The sequence below is a fragment of the Canis lupus genome, chromosome 8 (genome assembly GCF_003254725.2).
Source record: "Canis lupus dingo isolate Sandy chromosome 8, ASM325472v2, whole genome shotgun sequence".
Classification (NCBI taxonomy): Eukaryota; Metazoa; Chordata; class Mammalia; order Carnivora; family Canidae; genus Canis; species Canis lupus.
The window spans coordinates 26395525-26414729 of record NC_064250.1 but is presented as its reverse complement, the minus strand read 5'-3'; the positions used below and the strand labels follow the sequence as shown (position 1 = coordinate 26414729).

Sequence of the window (19205 nt, the reverse complement as noted above, 5' to 3'; positions counted from 1 at the left end):
AAATCTTTTTAAAAAGGTTTAAAGATAGATTCACTTGATTCTGTCATTAACTTCCATTGTCATTTTTACAAATACACTCTAGATATTTGCATCTTCTTCCATACTTTCATGAAGCCTTTTCTCTGTACTCTGGGAAGTCTAAGGAAGGAGAATGAAAATGTTCTACATAGATAGGGGAGAAGTACAAGCAAATGACACGAATCTTACACTTGATGTCAACTTCACTCTGCTGCCCTGGTAGCACGATAGCTCCTGTGCCCCTTCCACATGGGGGAAGGAAGAGTCAGATGGGGAGATGGACTCTGTTGTTACTATTCATTCACTGATTCAACAAATACTTATTCGTGTGCACTATTTAGGAGGAAGCAGCCCAATATTGAGAAAACTTCCATTTCAACCCCTTTTTAAAAAGCTTTTATTTATTTGAGAGAGAGAAGGAAGGGCGGAAGACCGGACTCCTCGCTGAGCCGGGAGCCGAACGTGGGGCTCGATCCCAGAACACGGAGATCTTGACGAGCTGAAGACAGGGCTTAACCGACTGAACCAGCCAGGCGCCCTTTATATTCCCTTTGTTGCATCGAAATTCGCTCAGCCTTAAAACACTGTGTGCACCTTCCCAGAAGCGCCACACTAGGGGCAAAGGGCGCTGCCACGAAGCCGGCCGTCGGCCTCGGCCCCAACCTCAGACCCAAGCCCGTCCTGTGTGGCCTATCGGTGTCCGTCGTTTGTGTGGGGGGCAGCGCCCCATCCCATCCCGGTTCCCCTCCCTGACGGCGCGGCCGGGTGGGGAGCGCGGCCCTGAGGCTCCGGGGCTGCCGTCACTTCGCCGGCTCCCCCCCCCTCCCCTTCCCCCGTCCTTGATTCCGCGTCTGCCCTTGAGAGCCGCACTCTGCAGCTCCACCCCCGAAAGCTTCCCGTGCACACGCCCCTCCTGGACCGTGGCCTCGCGTCCGGGCCCACGCGCACTCGCTTCCCGGTTCTCCAGCCACAACGGCCCCTCCAGCCTCAGCTTCCTCTCCTGCCCAGCCCGGGCCGTCTGCGCTTCATTCTCTTCCAGCAACTCTACCCCCCTTGGCCGCCGTCCTTCTCCGACCCCCGGTGGACCGGGCCACCTGGCTGCTCGGAGCCGCCGCAGAAAGGCCTGCTGGGCAGACGGGCCGTCCCTGCCCCCTTCTCCTTGGTCTCAGCCCTCCACCCCCTCCCCAGTGCTCAGCTGTGCTACACAGCCCTCGTCTCTATCTTCTCGAAGCCACTGAGGCAGTGATTTCCGATCTTCAACCCTCGCAGTTCATATCCTCACATCTCCTCTTTCTCCCCCCCCATGACCTCACTACCAAGTAAGACTTGCTCAGCGCCCTCTCCCTGTACCCCTCCCAGCCAACAAATTCCTCTGCCTTTATATCCCTACTTCCGACTTTCCCATTATTTTAAAGTATTCTTCTCAACAACTAATTCAGTTACCTGTTCACTAAAATCCACCTCAAGATCCTGCTCTGACAATTTTTCCTTTGTTTTCTTGTTTCCAAAACCTGGTAGCAGCTTCTCAGCATATAAACCATTACCTTTCAACAGCTTGAGGATTAGGGGCACCACGGCTCCCCATGCAGTAGAAAATCCACACCTAACTTTTGACTCCCCCAAAACGTAATTACTAATGGTCTACTGTGGACTGGAAACTTTACCCATAACATAGTCCATAAACATACATTTTGTATGTTGTGTATTATATACCATATTATTACAGTAAAGTGCACTGGAAAAGAGAAATTCTATTAAGAAAATCCTAGTGAAGAGAAAATACATTTACAGTGCTGTGTGGATTTATCGGGGAAAACCTGCATATCAGTGAAACTGTGCAGTTCAAATCGGTGCTGTTAAAGGGTCAACTGTATCCTTACTTTTCCTGTGGTTTCAGTGCTGCTCCCCAGAAATTATCCATGGCACTTTGCAATCCAGATATTCTGTGACCTCTTTCCAGCAACTAGTCTCTCCATCTTCAGTTCTCTCCTCCCTCCATTTTGCATTCCCATTATCTCCTGATTCGTCTTTCATTATCTTGTGCTTCTTTAACTCCTCAGATGTTATGAGTTCCTAGCGCTCAGTTGTTGGCTTCATCCTTGCTCTCAAAACTCCAATCTATACTCCAGTGATCCTTTTTTTTTTTTTTTTTTTTTAAGTAGGCTCTATATCCCAGCTGGAGTGTTGATTCCAACATGGGGCTTGCACTCATGACCCTGAGCTCAAGATCTGAGCTGAGATCTAGAGTTGGATGCTTAACCAACTAAGCCACCCAGGAGCCCCTAACTATGATTCTTAAATCTTTATGTCTAGCCCAGACATCTCTCCATATATTTGACTAGTTAATGAATAGCTCCATTAAAGACACTGTAAGTACTTCAACTTCAAAAGGCCCCAAACCAAATTCATCTTTCTATGCCGTCCCACCTTCAAACTCACTTCCTTCTTTTTCTTTTTTTAATATAGGTTTTTGGTTTTTTTTTTTTTAAGATTATTTATTTATTTATTCATGAGAGACACAGAGAAAGAGAAAGGCAGAGACACAGGCAGTGGGAGAGGGCTCCATGAAGGGAGCCTGACGTGGGACTCGATCCCAGGTCTCCAGGATCACACCCTGGGCTGAACGCGGCACTAAACTGCTGAGCCACCCGGGCTGCCCTCACTTCCTTCTTCATAGACTATTATTCTTTACTCTCCTTCCCCTACCAAGCCCATTCTATCTCTAGCCCTTCTCCAACTCCACTTTTCAGCCCCACACTTTATGCTTGACCACTGTAAGTCTTTTTAAAAATTTTTTTAATTTTTATTTATTTATGATAGTCACAGAGAGAGAGAGAGAGAGGCATAGACATAGGCGGAGGGAGAAGCAGGCCCAATGCACCGGGAGCCGGACGTGGGATTCCATCTCCGGGATCGCGCCCTGGGCCAAAGGCAGGCGCCAAACCGCTGCGCCACCCAGGGATCCCTGCAAGTCTCTATTAACTTTCATTACCCAGTCACATATCCCTCCAATCTCTTAACCACATTCTTCTCAAAGGAGCTTTCTAATTTGTAATATGATCAGCTTATTCCTCTGCTCCAGATTTTTCAGTGGTTCTTGATCTCCCACAAGATAATGTAAACTCATCTGCATGAAACACAAAAGCTCTAATTGATACAAGGTTTCTGATTTCTTCTCCTACTCCATATCTCATGCTTATGTCTAGGAATGCTCAAGAATTCAGTTTCCAGAACATACCATACTCATATACCTTGTACAAACACCCTTGCAACGCATGTTCATAGCAAATTGTCTCTAACTCTTCCTCTTCTGCAAAGAGTCCCCTAACTCTCTCCATCTTAACCACATGAATAGAGGGTCTTCTTTGCCAGTCTCATTATCTTTGTATAGGTTTCTCTTAAACAATTTTATTTTTCTTTTAGAGTTGTTGAAAACCTGCCTTCTATTTTACTAGCAATTTAAGGAAAAGAACATGACTTTTCACTTCATAGCATAGTGCTTTCCCAAGGTAAGCACTCAAATACTGTATTATCCCTGAATATAAGGAACTTGCAATCTACTTAGGGAAAGTAGTTATGTTCACAGCAAAAGTTAAGAAACAATACAAGGCAATAATCATGACATCAGCAATTTCCAAACTGCCTGCATGTTAGAATTATGTTGGGGTCTTCCAAAAATTCCAAAGTTCAGGCTACATCCCAGACCAATTAAATCATAACATGTGGGCATGGAACACAGGCATCAGTACTTTTTGAAGTTCCCTGAGATTCTAACCTGCAGTAACCGAAGGAACCACTACAATAACAGAAGGAGCAGTTAAGAAAGCCATTAGGATGGTCCAATTTGAGCTGGTCCAGTGGTTTTCAAGTAGTTCAAGCTGTAGAATGTCTGGAAGTTAGACTACTCCTTGACATCTAGCATGTCAGCTTCTCTCTCACATGCCTTCACCCGTGTTATTCCCCCTGCATAAATAACTACAGTTGGTCACTTGGCAACTTCTACTTCACTCAAACCCTTCCTCCTGACCCTCACAGGCAGAAACAGGGGCTTCTTCCACAATCTTTCAACTGAACCTTGAATATATTCTTTTTAGAGCACAAGTGTATGAGCTAAGATACCATAAGTCATACCACCAATTTAGTAACATTTTTGGTGGTAAAAAAAAAAATTTTACTAAATTAAGTGCACATATATGTGTGTCTATTACTGGACACACATTGATTTCAGAAAAGTTAAAATATGAAAAAATTCAGGCTTAGAATCAAGGAAATACAGTATGTTTAATACTCCCCATGTGAACTAAATGCAATTTTATGCACCAAATAAAAATATGATTGTATTGTGTATTTTAATTTTTAAAAGTCCTGTTGGTATGTGGTTCACTACTATAAATTTGATTATACTTTTAGGAAGATGTAAACATTTTCTTAAATTCAAATCATAAACTATTTGAAAAATTATCACACTTCCCAAAAAGATGAAAGAAATTATATATTAATAGTGTATATATATATATATATACATATATAATGAATTCACTTACCTGAGTAGTGAATAAGGCTGTGTTTGAAAGATCAATAAATCATTACAGTGGCCCTAATCAACATAAAAAAAGAATTATCAAGGTGTTTAAAAGAATGAAAATGCATTAATAATTGAATTTTTTATTTTATAAATGTAAAAGAAATTATGTAAAGCAGCAAATAAAACTCTCTCCCTCTAGTTATTCACATACACACATACGCACACACAACATACATATGCATACACACACCTGCTAGCCACAAAAACTTTGGGTACATTGCTACCATTTCTCAGTGACTAAGTTTTTACCTAATCACAACCTATACAATTGCAAATTTAAACTCAGATGCATGTTCTTCTCTTAGAACAGTGAGTTCAAAATGAGAAAAGTGGTGGTTTTCAAGCTTTTTTGTTTTTTAAGCAGAACTTTCTCTTCCAAATGACTCTTATTTAAAATTTCTTTATCTTGTTTCTCTTTTCCAAATCCTGGGAATCTTCATTTGGAAATCTACTTCCAAAAGATCCAGAAGATTTTATGAATAATGATTCTCTCATCTAAAAGTTAGTGTCAAAGAATCAGCAGAAAATGTCCCTAATCCTTTCAGAGAAGTCTGTAGAATTTCATAATTTATGATCATGATTTTAATCAAAATTCCTGTTTTTTTTTAAGACTTTGTTTATTCCTGAGAGATACACACACAGAGAGGCAGAGACACAGGCAGAAGGAGAAGCAGGCTCCATGTAGGGAGCCCGACCCCAGGAACATGCCACCCTGCCAAAGGCAGACGCTCAACTGCTGAGCCACCCAGGCATCCCAGAATTCCTGTTTTAATGATAAACTCTGTATCCTACTGATTTCTAGTGCCAAGAAAAAGAAGACAAACCACAAAATTTGCTTTTTAATTAAATGCAAAGTCGTGGTTTTAATCTTTTGTTGAAAAACTGAATTCTCAGCCAAAGAAAAGTTCTAAAACTTTCAATGTATGTAGTGTTTAAATCAGAGGCTTCAAAACTAAAAGTAAACCAAATTCCCTGGAGATAAGCCAGCTCATTTCACGGTTTGCCACATGGCAGGCACAACTCTGGAGATCATGTGTCAGTGAGCTGGCGCCAAGGTGGCTGGATTCTGGCTGGTGCACCCTATCCCTGCCAGCTCAGAGGCTAGCTATTCCCAATGCCCTATACAAACCAGGGCAACCGATCCTGAGCTCCTGTCCCATCACAACACAGTATGGGCATGACTACCTTGCTCTGAATTGGCCGAGGTGCTAGAAGTGAAAGAATGATGCTCTCCAAAAGTTATTAATTTATTTCTTTGACCTTAGTTTTATCGAATTTTAAAACTGGAATGCTTTCATCTTAAATATAAAATGGGTAAAGCAATGGCAAAAGACACATAGAATAAAAAGAAAAATACACTTAAAAATTTCAAACTGCATTCCTCTTGATGGGAGAAGCTAGCATTGGTGTTCTAGTTATTAAGTGAGGCATCAAATTTCATGGGTATTTATTACTCTATTTAGTTTATATATACATTATATATATTCTTATGAAATATCTATAATTTGCAAATATTTTAATTTCAAAAAATTAAAAACACCCATACTATGATGAGGCTCAAAGAGGAAAGGAAGAGTCCTCCTTTAAAACCTCTTCGTGGGAGACCCGGGTGGCTCAGCGGTTGAGCATCTGCCTTTGGCTCAGGGCGTGATCCCGGGGTCCTGGGATCCAGTCCTGCATCGGGCTTCCTGCATGGAGCCTGCTTCTCCCCCTCTGCCTGTGTCTCTGCTTATCTCTCTCTGTATCCCTCATGAATAAATAAGTAAAATCTTCTTAATAATTTGACTAATGAGATTAATAGACCTATTTTGACTTGTAAACTCAAAATATCCTTAAATGCTTCACAAAAGCCACTCATTCTGAAGATTAATCACACTACAGAGTAACATTTAATATTCTTCCATATTTTGCAATGTGGGAATATCAACAATCTTACTGAACAGCCATTTAGTTTGATTAACAAAACTACTCAGAGGAAATATTTAGATATGAAAATTTCTTACTGTATCCAAGGAAAGTAAATCATCCTTGCTCCCACCAAATACCATTATTTCATTTTCTTTCCCCAAACAGGCCGTATGCCATAACCTATAATTGAAAATTATAAGCAGAGTAAAATATTATGAAGAAAGAAACTGTATGTGACATATAAATCCATATTAAACTGCACATTTTCACTTTTAATCTATTTCAAAATGGGCATGATTGAACTTGAACCTTTGGCATATCCTAAAAGAGATTAGATTTTGAAGATTCCTCTAGAATCACTAAAAGATTAGATTCTCATTAAATCATGTCAATTAAGGAGGTAACTCCCAATAACTCTTTTCTATTATATTCCCCAACCTTTTTCTAACCTCTTTATCTCATAGACTTTATCACTGAAATAAAATGAATTAAAAAGAAACTGATCAGCCTATTGGTGAAATGGTCCCCTTTCCCAAGTTTCTTATTATGATCTGCCATGTTACTGGTTTTTTTTTTTTAATCACTTTTGAATTTTCTTTCCTGTTTTCTGTTCCCCAACACCTAACAAACCCAACATGGCAATCCCTTCACATTTATACTGTCACACTACTTAGCACTCTGGGTACAGAATACCAGAATTATTATTGGTTTTTCTGTCTCTACTCTCTCTCAGCTATATTTAGCTGACAAATAATATTTTTCACATGTTTTTAACCATGAGCATGTCCTGATCAGGAAGCAACTGTGCCATTTTTCTTAGGCTCATAATCACGATCAACAATTATTTCTTTAAAAAGAAAACCATTATTTCTTTTTCCCATAATTCTTAATTCTTAGCTTCCTCCCCCTGCAATTAACCCTCTACTCCAATCAAGTTCATTTATTTGTGTCTCCTAAGAGAAAAGCTTATCTATCTGTAGGCTTTTGCTCACCCTGTGTCTTATGTTTAGGATGAGAAATCATTCTTTCAGAGCCTTTAACACAGGTTCAAAATCCCCAGGAAGTGTCAAAATACCCAAACAAACTGGCTCTACTTTCCTCTCTGGTTAGCACCTTTGAACATTTATGTGCTCATTTTATAATCTTCTGCCTTACATTTGAAGATAAACTGTTCTATATACTACTTTAATTATTTGATGTGTGGATCTTCTAAAGGTCCACATATGAGATCCTTGGATCAAAATTTGACAATGGTGTGCTGGAAGTAGCTTACCAGGTAGTTAAAATAAATTCTGCCAAATCCATGTTCAGTGCCATCACATAGGTAGCTTGAAATTGACCACAGTAACACTACAAATTAGGGCTTTTTTGTTTTGTTTTTCCTGGAAAGCAGTTGTTAACCCTTTACCAGCACACCACTGGAACTTGAGTAATCTAATTTTATGCTTCTCTTTAAAAATGCCTAAATATGGTGTTCTGCATCCAGTGGGTGCTCAAAAAGTCTAATTAACAAAAGGAAATACAAAACCACCATATTTAATTAAATTATTAAATAAATTATCTCATAAGAATAGAGCATGGTGTGGAAATGATCTAATAGCTCATATTCATCTCCAATTTCACATTATTTACAAAGAATAATCTTATGTTTCATAAAATTCAATATTTCTGGGAGCTCTCACTCTCAGGAAAAAAAGTACATGTAAATTTCTCAATTTTAAAAGATAAATCAAGAATTTTACAAAGTCATTGCTCTGACTCTGAGAGAATTTTGATGACTTTCCTTAACAGACCAAATTGCTGAAGCAAAAGACACCTCATTACACATTATTTTATTACCACGTAACTTATTTTTAGTACATTTAACCTTTTCACTTAACTCCCACAAGTGCAAACAGTAGGATTATGCACAATGTGTTAAATTAAATACTTTCCTCAAACAATCACTCACACACCCAACGACAGTTGCACTCAGGACCCAGGATAGAACTGAGTCTTAAGGGATTTTGTTTAGGAAATACTCTGCCCAATTCTCCAACTTATATGGTAGAACATGAATTGATATAAGTCTTCATGACATCCAGATTATGATGTGGGCTTGGGGAGGGGGATTGGATAAAAGGAAGAGAATACAAGGAATGCTAAATTTCCAGGGTGAGAAGGCCATGTATAACTTCAGCAATAGTAATGGGATCCAACAGGAAGTCCCTGAGGCTCCATAGGTCAACACTTTGTTGGACTTCTTTTACAGACACGTTAAAAAAAAAAAAAAGGGTCCTTGCTGACAGCCACTTTTACAGGCAATGAGATATAGCTATATAGATGGCCTTTCAACCAAGCATTGCTCCAACTATGGTGAGACCTGGAGAAAAGAGTGCCACGCTATAGAACAGTGGTTTTCAACCAGGGCAGATTTGGCCCCCAAAGAACATTTGACAATATCTGAAATATTTTTGGTTGTCATAATTCCAGGTATGGGGGGGGGGCAGTACTACTGGCATCTAGTGGATAAAGGCCAAAAATGCTGCTAAACATCCTACAGTGCACAAGACACTCCTAATAACAAAGAATAATTTGGTCCAAAATGCCAATAGTGCCAAGGTCAAGAAATCCTGCTGTGGAATTACAAGAGGAGAATTGGGCCATTTACATTTCAAAACTTGGAACAATTTGTACAAAATGTATTTAGATGTTAAGTAAATTCTCACTCATAAAAAATTAGTACACATACACATATATATGTTCTCCTTACACTAAACTGTATCCCACCTGTTCTTCTCCTCACCTCATACCTGAAGATAGATTTGCCTCTGTCTTATCTGCCTTAGGGAAACTCTGGCCTGGACTTCATCATCGAAGAACACTGGAAAGCCTTTCCTGCCTTGATTTTGGTGACATCTAGCTTGCAACCTGATGTTTTGTCTCTAGACTGATAGTTTATGTCCTCTCACAGCTGCTCTAAACTTATCACCTAAACATTCTAATAAAGCATATTATTTACATGACATATCAGCTGAATTCAAAGAAATCTCTTTACATAGCTCAGTTCTAACTAATATATTATTGATAATAGTTGTGTTGCTCTAATTACTTATTAAGGATTGAATTATAAAATAGGAGCAATTTAAAAATTAAACATATTCTTACTATCACTTTGGTCCAAAATTAATGCATTCGTTAATTGAAGAATTCATTGATTGTTCAAACAACTGCAAGAGAACTAAGAGCTTCTCTAGTCCAACTCCCTCATTTCATGGGATGAAGAAATTATTGCTCAGTTTCATTAAGTGACTTGGCTGAGCAAGGACTAGAACTCTGGGCTCCCATATCTTAATATAAAACTCTTTAAATTAAAAAATGCATTTCAAAAGATCCAAATTGCTAAAATAATACACTCCAATGAATTTTTACACATGAAAATATAAGAATCACATATGTAGATATGATAAACTCTAAACGTGCATATTAATATAGATATAGGCACTGAAATATATACAAAAATTTTCAGGCCTTTTTCTCAAGTAAGTTGCTTCATTGCTACTTATTAAACTTCTGAAATGCATACCATTAAGTTGACTTCATACTATACATAATCTATAGCAAAAAAATTCTGAAATACATAGCAAGGAAAAGAGTAAAATTACTAATGATTATAACGTGCTGACTCTGAATTTCTTATGAATGTATTTTTATTATACTACTCACTTAAATTAGAATAAAAAGAATTACAATACCAATGTGGTTTTCTTTGTACAGTTGACCCTTGAACAACGTAGGGGTTGGGATGCTGATACCTCCCAGAGTTGAAAATTGACATATAACTTTTGGCTCCTCAAAACTTAAGTATTACTAGCCTACTGTTGACCAGAAGTTTTACCAATAACATAAAGTCAATAAATACATATTTTGTATGTTACATGTATTATATATTGTATTCTTACAATAAAGTGAGTTAGAGAAAAGAAAATGTTATAAAAAAAACCAAATAAATAAAAAGCAAAATGAGATCTATGAACACACCCTGATGATTGAAAGGAAAAGGTAATGGAGTGATTAGCAAAATGGGTGAAGAGTATTGGGAGATACAGGCTTCCAGTTATGGATGAATAACTCAAGGAAATAAAAGGTAAAGCATGGGAATATACTTGCTGGCACAGTAGTAGCATTGTATGGTGACAGATGTTTCCTACAATTGTGGGGAGCATAGGACAATGTATGGAGTTGTAGAATCACCATGTTGTACATGTGAAGCTGACATTGTATGTCAACTAGACTCATATTTTAAAAAATAAAATTTTATTAAGAAAATCATATGGAAAATACATTTACAGTACTGTATTTATTTTAAAAATCCATATAATAAGTAGATCCATGCAGTTCAAACTCATGTTGTTCAAGGATCAATTGTGGTCTAAAAATATATTGTTTCTACAACTTTCACTCTATAATATACCACAAATAACATGTTTCTTTTTCAAAAAATTTATATTAATGAATACATCAGTTAATAAAATAACAATCTGCCATCTATTTGATCAACATGAAAGTAATTTTCTCATTACATTGAAATAAACCTCTTCCAAAAATAAATAACTACTAAAGCCAAACTCATTCTTGTCTACTTATCAAAAAAAATTAACATATGATACTTCCAATTTCTTAGCCTTTTCATATTTATCAGGAAAGATTATACATTTACCTAAAAGAGTAACATTTTCAAATATTTAAACATAGATGAAAACAGAATAAAAAAAAAAAGAAAAGAAAACAGAATAGATCATTTCTAACAATCAGATATAATTAAAATGATAATTAAATCATTTAGGTAACATCAAGCTTATTTGAAAGATCTTTCTTGATGATTTATGATTTTAATGGCAAACACTATAAAATCAGTGCTATATTTTAATACTTCAGAAATTCTTAACTATTTTACTATTCATTAATTTCTAGACTTACCTGGGTCTTGTTTTAGGTAAGTGAATAAGTTGTTTCCAACCATTTGTTATGACATTATAAATCCAACCATCACCTGCAATATTATGACAGTTCAGAAATTCAGATTAGGTCTTTGGGATAAAATTTAAAATTTCCCCAATTTATAATGCTACATTTATGCAACTATCTTTTGTATGTATGCATATTTACTCAAAAAAATTTTTAGAAATATACAAAGGTAGAGTGACCATGACAATGAGCCCTCACATATTGCAGATTCAACTACCAAGATTTTATCACATGTGCCTAGTTTATCTCTCTTTTTTTTTTTTTTTGTTATTCTTGTGGCTCAATTACTCTAAAGCAAATCCTAGATCTCCTGTCATTTTCCCCATATATACTTCAGTAAATATCGCTTTAAAAAATACATTTTTTTACAGAACCACAATGCCATTATCTCATTACCACAATGCTACTATCATAGTCAACAAAATTAAAAGAATTCACATACTAGCCAGAAGTTAGGCTGAGTCTGTACAGGAGGAAACCAACTAGACTAAGAGTTAGGACATGGAATTTCCCACATATCAATGACCCAAAACAGCAAATTGTAATTAAAAACATTAGAGCTCAAAAAGACATGATATTAAACAAGCCCTACTGAAAAAAAAATAGATGTTTTTTATTAGACTCCAAATCTCTTTTAATTAAAACCTTCAAATTGGAGAAGCATAACAATCCGCAGTAACTAACATCCACTACTAGAAACTCCTGTTTCTCTAACCAGCCTCTGGAGTTTGTTGCCCAGCAGACTGCCAGATGCACAGCTGATGCTCAATTTTTGTTGAAAAATAAGTCACTGTTTCCAGATCCTATATGGAATTATATAAATGAGTCCCTTATGAACACATCTCTAGTCATGGAAAATTTCTGGGTTAAGAAAACACAAAACATCTAACATACCAAACTAAGAAACGGATACTCTTGGTCATGTGTCTATACTGATGTCACAATTTTACTGCTGGGAAAAAAAAAAAAAACCCACATTACAAAACCTAGCCATTGGAATCAGCAATGACAGGAGTTTAAAGATTCTGGCTAAGCACTTTCCTTTATAGTTCTGGAACAAAAAGAGAAGCAACTGGCCTTCCCACCTTATATTTCCAGAGCCTTCTGGGGAAGACTGTTCTTCTAATCCCCATTCCAGCCTACAGTGTAAGAATCTGGATCAAAAATCAGGAAGGCACAGAATCACAGAATATTATAGTTGAAAGGGGCTTTAATTCATCTAGGTTCAACCACCCTTCCTTTTCTATATACCTAGGAAACAGGAGAACATGGAGAGCCAAAGGTACTAAATAAAGCAAAGGGGTCTTCTAATTCTTAATGCAAGCATACAGTTGAAAATAAAAAAATAAAAAGAAAGACATCTTAAGTATCAAATATGATTAAGAAAAAAGAATGAAATAATAATTGTAGGCTAAACTTTAATTGACTTACTTAATGGAATATTGTCTGCACTTAGTCCACCAAATAGAAAAAGTTTATCATCAGCTATTGGTGTTAAAGTATGCCATGACCGATGTTTGGGGTTTTCTCCATTAACAGGAATCCTGTGGCAAGGGGAAAAAATATATATATATAAATCTACTTACTATGTTAGTAAAAAGAAAAGGTTTTTGATCATCTCAGATAAAAAACTGCCCTCACAACTTTTTTAAAAAGCTGATTTTACTATCTTCACTTCCATTAAGATTTTAAAAACATTCTTAAATGCTTAGGTGAATTTAAACAATCTTTCCATTTAAAACAATCTTTCTATTTAGCGTCCATTCCACCTGGTCACAGAACACAGACTGAAAATTAGAAAGCGAATTCCCAGTTAATTCCCAGGGCATATTTCATAAGTTTCTTGTTGTTTAATCCATATAACTTCCTCAAATTTTCAACATAATTATTTTCATGTCTGTAACTTTTTACTGTTGGCCGATGTTCAATTTTGTATATTCAGTTGATTTCCTCAAGGACATTATGGGATTTGGGTGTTGTTGCTTTTACTTTGGTTTACTTGCTGTATAATTTCCCAAAGCTTCTTCACCTGAAAATGCTAGCTATTCTAGTTTCAAAATAAAGGTATAAGCCATTCCAGATCCAGGATAAATCTCTAAAGATTTCAAAAAATACTGCCTTATTCTTAAAAAAAAATAAAAACATGGGGCGCCTGGGTGGCTCAGTCGGTTAAGTGTCTGCCTTTGACTCAGGTCATGATCCCAAGGTTTTGGGACTGAGCCCCATGTCTAGCTCCTTGCTCAGCAGAGGATCCTGTTTCCCCTCTCCCTCAGCTATTCCTTCCTGCTTCTACTGTCTCTTTCTTTTTCTGTCAAATAATAAATAAAATCTTTAAAATAAAGTAAAAAAAACCAAACATAAGTACAAAAGTTTAATTTAGGAGGTGAGAAAATATCGTTCTCCAGCATTCTGAAATGTTCCAGAATAATCTGGGCCATTTGTGAAAGATAAAATTATTTTTTCCAAAATGGAATTATTTTTACTGTTTGTGTTGACTATAAGAATTATTTTGGTTACAAAATGTTCAACAACCACAAAAGTATTTTTAAAAAGGAGCATGCTCTTATAATCTTGTCCTCTAGCAATAGGAAATAGTAATAATTTTGTATATATCTCTTTAGGCTTTAATGTACATTTAGCCTATTAAAAATATATAAATGAGATCATATATTCTGCTTTGCAACTTTTTTCATTCAACTAATACTTTAGAATATTTCTATGAGTGTAACTTCCTTTGGTAATGGAAGTATGGTGGCCCACTGGGCAAATGAACCAGGGTTTAAAGAATCCCTGCTTGTGAACATGAGGGATGACCTCTAGCTTTTGCTTTTATAATAATGTTGTAATACACGCACTCATACACACACACAATTATTGTCTTTAGAGAAATTCTGGATGAAAGTAGAAATTTGATTTTACATTTTAAACATACTGTCAAACTATCTTCCAGAAAAACTGTACTAATTTATACTCCCACTAATTGTGTTATTACAACCTAGCACACTGGTCATTTGTAATCCTCTTTATCTGGTAAGTGAAAACTATTATTTTTAGCTCCATTTCTTTGATTGTCTTTAAGGTTGAACATCTTTTTAAAATAATTTTTGCCCATTTGTATTTCTTCTATGAGTTGCTCATTTATGTTCTTTGTCCACTTTTCTGTTGGATTGTCTTTTTCTTACTGATTTTCTGAGTTCCTGTGGGTTTGAGCTCTGTTAAAAATACTGCAAATATGACTTCCAGTTTGTTTTTTGTTTGAATTTTCCAATTTGCCTTTTAACTTTGATATAGTTTTCTATACAGAAAAACTTAATTCTTACGTGGTCTTAACAGTCTTTTCATTTATGAATTCTGGGTTTATACCATCTTTAGAAAAACTTTCTCTATGCCAAGATTTTAAACACAATCTGCTATCTTCATTTCTGGCACTTTCACAGTTTCATTTTTAATAGTATTTTTATTTTGGAATAATATATAGCTATGGTTCCATCTCATTACATGAACAGCTGAAATGATAGCTAAATGGATTTGTTCTATTGTTAAACATATATTTTGAACTACAAATAAAATCTGACTTTTACCAACTTCATTTTGTTTACTTGTGATGATCCCAATAAACTGTTCCTTTATTTCTTCTACTGACCAGTTCTCAAGAATATTTAATATAAAACCAGTACTTTTACATAGTCACTTTTCAACTGCTGGTATTCTCAAGTTTTATATGGTTTGGTTAAAGAACAAACTCTGAATTTAAATCTGTATATTCCTATATTAGATATATAATCTGAAGAAAATGATACTAGTTCAGTTTTATAGACTTAAATTTGGATTACAGTCCCAAACACACACACACACACACACACACACACACACACACACACACACTCCTTTCGATTAAAATATACTTAAATCTCAAACTTACCTTCCAGACCAAGTCCAGGTATCTAAGTTCAGATAGTGCAAATCATTCATCCTAGTTTGCTAAAACAAAAGTGTGTTATTAGTCTGTGTTTTACATCTTTTATGGGCTAAAATTTCAGTTTTAAAATTAGTTCAGATTAAAAATAGACCATCTCCATTTTACTTAACATCAGAAGTTTGCATGTTGGGAAACCATGTTAAGGGTTAATAAAATTAATATAGAGCTACCCAATTAATGTGTCAAAGGGAAAAGAAGAAAACTAACAGGATTTGGGATGCCTGGGTAGCTCAGTGATTGAGCATCTGCCTTTGGCTCAGGACGTGATCCTGGAGTCCCAGGATCCAGTACCACACTGGGCTTCCTGCAGGGAGACTGCTTCTCCCTCTGCCTATGTCTCTGCCTCTCTCTCTCATGAATGAATAAATAAAATCTTAAAAAAAAAAACTAACAGGATTTAAATATTAAGTTAAACTTTTCTGGTTATGCATTGAAGGATTCTCTCATTAAAATATGATTTATAAATCATCTGTGATTACTTGTTATAGTCTGTTTAGGAGATTAAAAATAAATAATAGTTATTAAATGGCAATTTAGTATCTAGATAATTTGAATATTCAGTTGTTCCCCCAAATCAGGAAATAATTTTTTAAGAAGAATCACATATAAAAATATCATATCCATTAAAAACACTAACCAAAACACGTCCTCCAAAGATATAGCCCTTATTCCCAAGAACTGCACACGTGTGCGCGGCGCGTGGCTGTGGTGGAACTCCACCCTGCAAGAAGACATGCGAAAACAGAGGGCAAAGCCTTGAAACATCTCTAAGGAAGTCTAAGGAAGTCACACTCCTATGCTGAGTATAAGAAATGCCTGACTACCAAACCACCATTGCCTCTGTAACTCAATAAAAGTCCTAACGCAGAAGTTCATTCTAAATAGTAATGATTATAGAGGCACCTGGGTGATTCAGTTGGCTAACCATCTGCCTTCCACTCAGGTAATGATCTCAGGGTCCTGAGATCTAGACCCACATCAAGCTCCCTGTTCAGCAGAAAGTCTGCTTCTCTGTCTCCCTCTGTTGCTCCTCCTACTTGTTCTACTCTCTCAAATAAATAGAATCTTTAAAATATATATTAAAAAAATAAATAGTAATGATTACAGACAAATACCATTCTTCAAGAATGAAATTTATGGGCAGTTGGTTGGGCACCTGACTCTTGATTTTGGTTCAGGTCATGGTCTCAAGATTGTAGATTAGTCCCACCATGGGTCTGAGCTCAGCGGGGAGTCTGCTTGAGCTTCTTTCTCTCCCTTTGCCTCTCCTTACCCCACTCATGCTCTCTCTCTCTCTCTCAAATAAATAAATAAATCCTTTAAAAAATAATGAAATTTACTCATCCTGATCTTTACTTTTTGTCTTTCTCTGACTCCTTTCTCTTCTTACCTCAGTCCATAGCCCCCTCCAACAGTCTCACATACACTTGACCCTATTTTAGTTTGCATTTACCAATATTTTCACTGTAATTTCTCTGGTGATTTCTTCAAATAAGTTCTTATATTATTTATATTTTATCCAAAAGTTTATCTGACTAGTTGTAGCTGGAATCCACTTTATTCATTTTTTAGAGACATTCTTAAAGTACTTTATTATTCTCAAATATCAGCATCAAAAGACAAGGCAGCATAGTAGAGTGTACCAGTTGATGTCAAAGTTGGAAAAAAAATGGATTTGCATTCTAATTCTGTCCTAAAAGAGCTGTGTACTTTAGAAAGACATTTAGTGTGTCATCTATAAAATGGAAGTGTTGAAAGTGTTTTTCCTACATGGGATTTTTACCCCTTAAGAGCAATGTATTAGTAATAGAGATCCTTGAGTTATTTTCAGTATTTCAAGCAACTTAATAAGCATTGTGCATTATTTAGGCAGTTAGACACATGGATTAACACAAATGCCATTTCTTTGTTTTTGTTTGGAGTTACATGAACTCAGCTTTATTATTTATTTATTTATTTATTTATTTATTTCATGAACTCAGCTTATTCAGAAGCTTTAGGTAGCTATTAAATGCATTTGATAGAAGGTCAATATTTATTTTATAATAAATGTGTATATAGTAGAATAATTTTTCCAAAATTTCAGATCAGGAATGGAGTAATAATAAAAATTGTGTTTTGCCAGATGGCTGGGAACCACATTTCAGAAAGTTCTCTCTCACTTATTTAAGTATTAAATTGGTAATATCTAAATTATTTCTTACTGTCTTGGCTTCAGGACAGTCATTCAAGTAATCCTGAAAAGTTGTGATATTGGATGTAGAGCTTAAATTTCCTATGCCCAGGGATCCCTGGGTGGCGCAGCGGTTTAGCGCCTGCCTTTGGCCCAGGGCGCGATCCTGGAGACCCGGGATCGAGTCCCACGTCGGGCTCCCGGTACATGGAGCCTGCTTCTCCCTCTGCCTGTGTCTCTGCCTCTCTCTCTGTCTCTGTGTGACTATCATAAACAAATAAAAATTTAAAAAAAAAAAAAAAAAAATTTCCTATGCCCACATTCAGTAGCCAATGCACTGAAAATGTTTAAAGAGTTCTTTCAGAACTTGGAATGAAATGCATATGCAAAGGCACCTACCATGAACATATGGAAATTATGCAGATGTTTCCTTCAGATCTCATTCATTCATCAACCCATTATATTCTCTTTTCCCACCAACCCAAAACTTCTCTAGAGAAAAGAACTGCTATATTTATTCAAAGTAAAGTATAGGAAAGTGCTATCAGTTAATGGAAGAGTTTTAATAAGTGATAAAGCACTGTTTGGCTTAAGGCACGAGTGAAGTTCTTACTGTGGAATTTGAGACACCAAGAGTTTGAGAGGGCAGATGTAATTTTTTAGAGTCTCTGAGATCATCACATTGTGCACTAGTTACAAAGACAGATGCAAGATGTTGTGATGATGTTCAGTAACTTGCTCTAGCTCCTTAGGCCCTAGTCCCTGCAGCTTTCCACTGTGTGAGCCACTCCAAAATATACCTTGCCTCTATGTAAAAATTCATTATTGCATAAGCTAATTTGAACTTGTGTTTGCTCACCAGCACATGAAAGAGTATAATAATGTATTTTTGTCATGCTTTAACTGCACGTAGATTTCAAGAGTTTATGAAATATGGGCTTTTCAAAATTGTGGACTGGATTATAAAAAGATATTTTAAAAGTGCCATCATTGAATCAGGATGTCACACTTGTGGGTAAAGAATGGTGACGGTACCATCTTCAAAAAATTTTTCTAGAAACCTTAGCTAACCTGGAGAAAAATAGGTGATTAAAAAAAAAGTATTAGTGACAGTACTTAAGGGATTATATGGTCATAAACTTGATTGCTAAAATCCAAATAACACAGCAAAAAAATATCCTTTTAAAGTATCAATGAATATATAAATATAAAGGTAACTTTTTACAATACTTACTTTGATTTCTGGTTGAAACCAGTTCTGTGTCTTTGTATCAAATACATGAACATCATTATGCCATCCCCAGAATATCTGTTCTTCCTAAAACAGGAATTTTTAGAATATTTTAAGCTTTTTTAATTTTTAGGTTATTGTAATAAATTTCATTGCATATTTACCAGTAGAATAATAGACATCATTAAAAAATAGTGTTAAGTGTTACCATAGTCATAAAGCTAATGCATACACTAGTGACTCACAAAGTGTGGCCTCTAACCAGTAGTAGCAGCCACCACCTGGCAACGTCTCTTCTCATAGC

At 36.2% G+C, this 19205-nt stretch overlaps 1 protein-coding gene across 4 annotated transcripts in view; it reads right to left on the bottom strand.

The window, feature by feature from the left end:
• The window catches only part of KLHDC1 (kelch domain containing 1), a 42532-nt gene that overhangs the window by 3174 nt on the left and 20153 nt on the right, over positions 1-19205 (bottom strand). For 2 of the 4 annotated variants that reach the window (XM_025443273.3, XM_025443277.3), the window contains 7 exons: positions 18905-18988; positions 16135-16218; positions 15441-15499; positions 12950-13062; positions 11471-11543; positions 6607-6691; positions 4563-4615 (listed from right to left, as the gene is read on the bottom strand). In XM_025443273.3, coding sequence (XP_025299058.1) covers positions 4563-4615; positions 6607-6691; positions 11471-11543; positions 12950-13062; positions 15441-15499; positions 16135-16218; positions 18905-18988 — 551 coding nt within the window. Of the gene's footprint in view, positions 1-2797; positions 3146-4562; positions 4616-6606; positions 6692-11470; positions 11544-12949; positions 13063-15440; positions 15500-16134; positions 16219-18904; positions 18989-19205 lie in introns of those variants that run through there. The other 2 variants (XM_049113144.1, XM_025443274.3) reach the window with 2 other exon arrangements.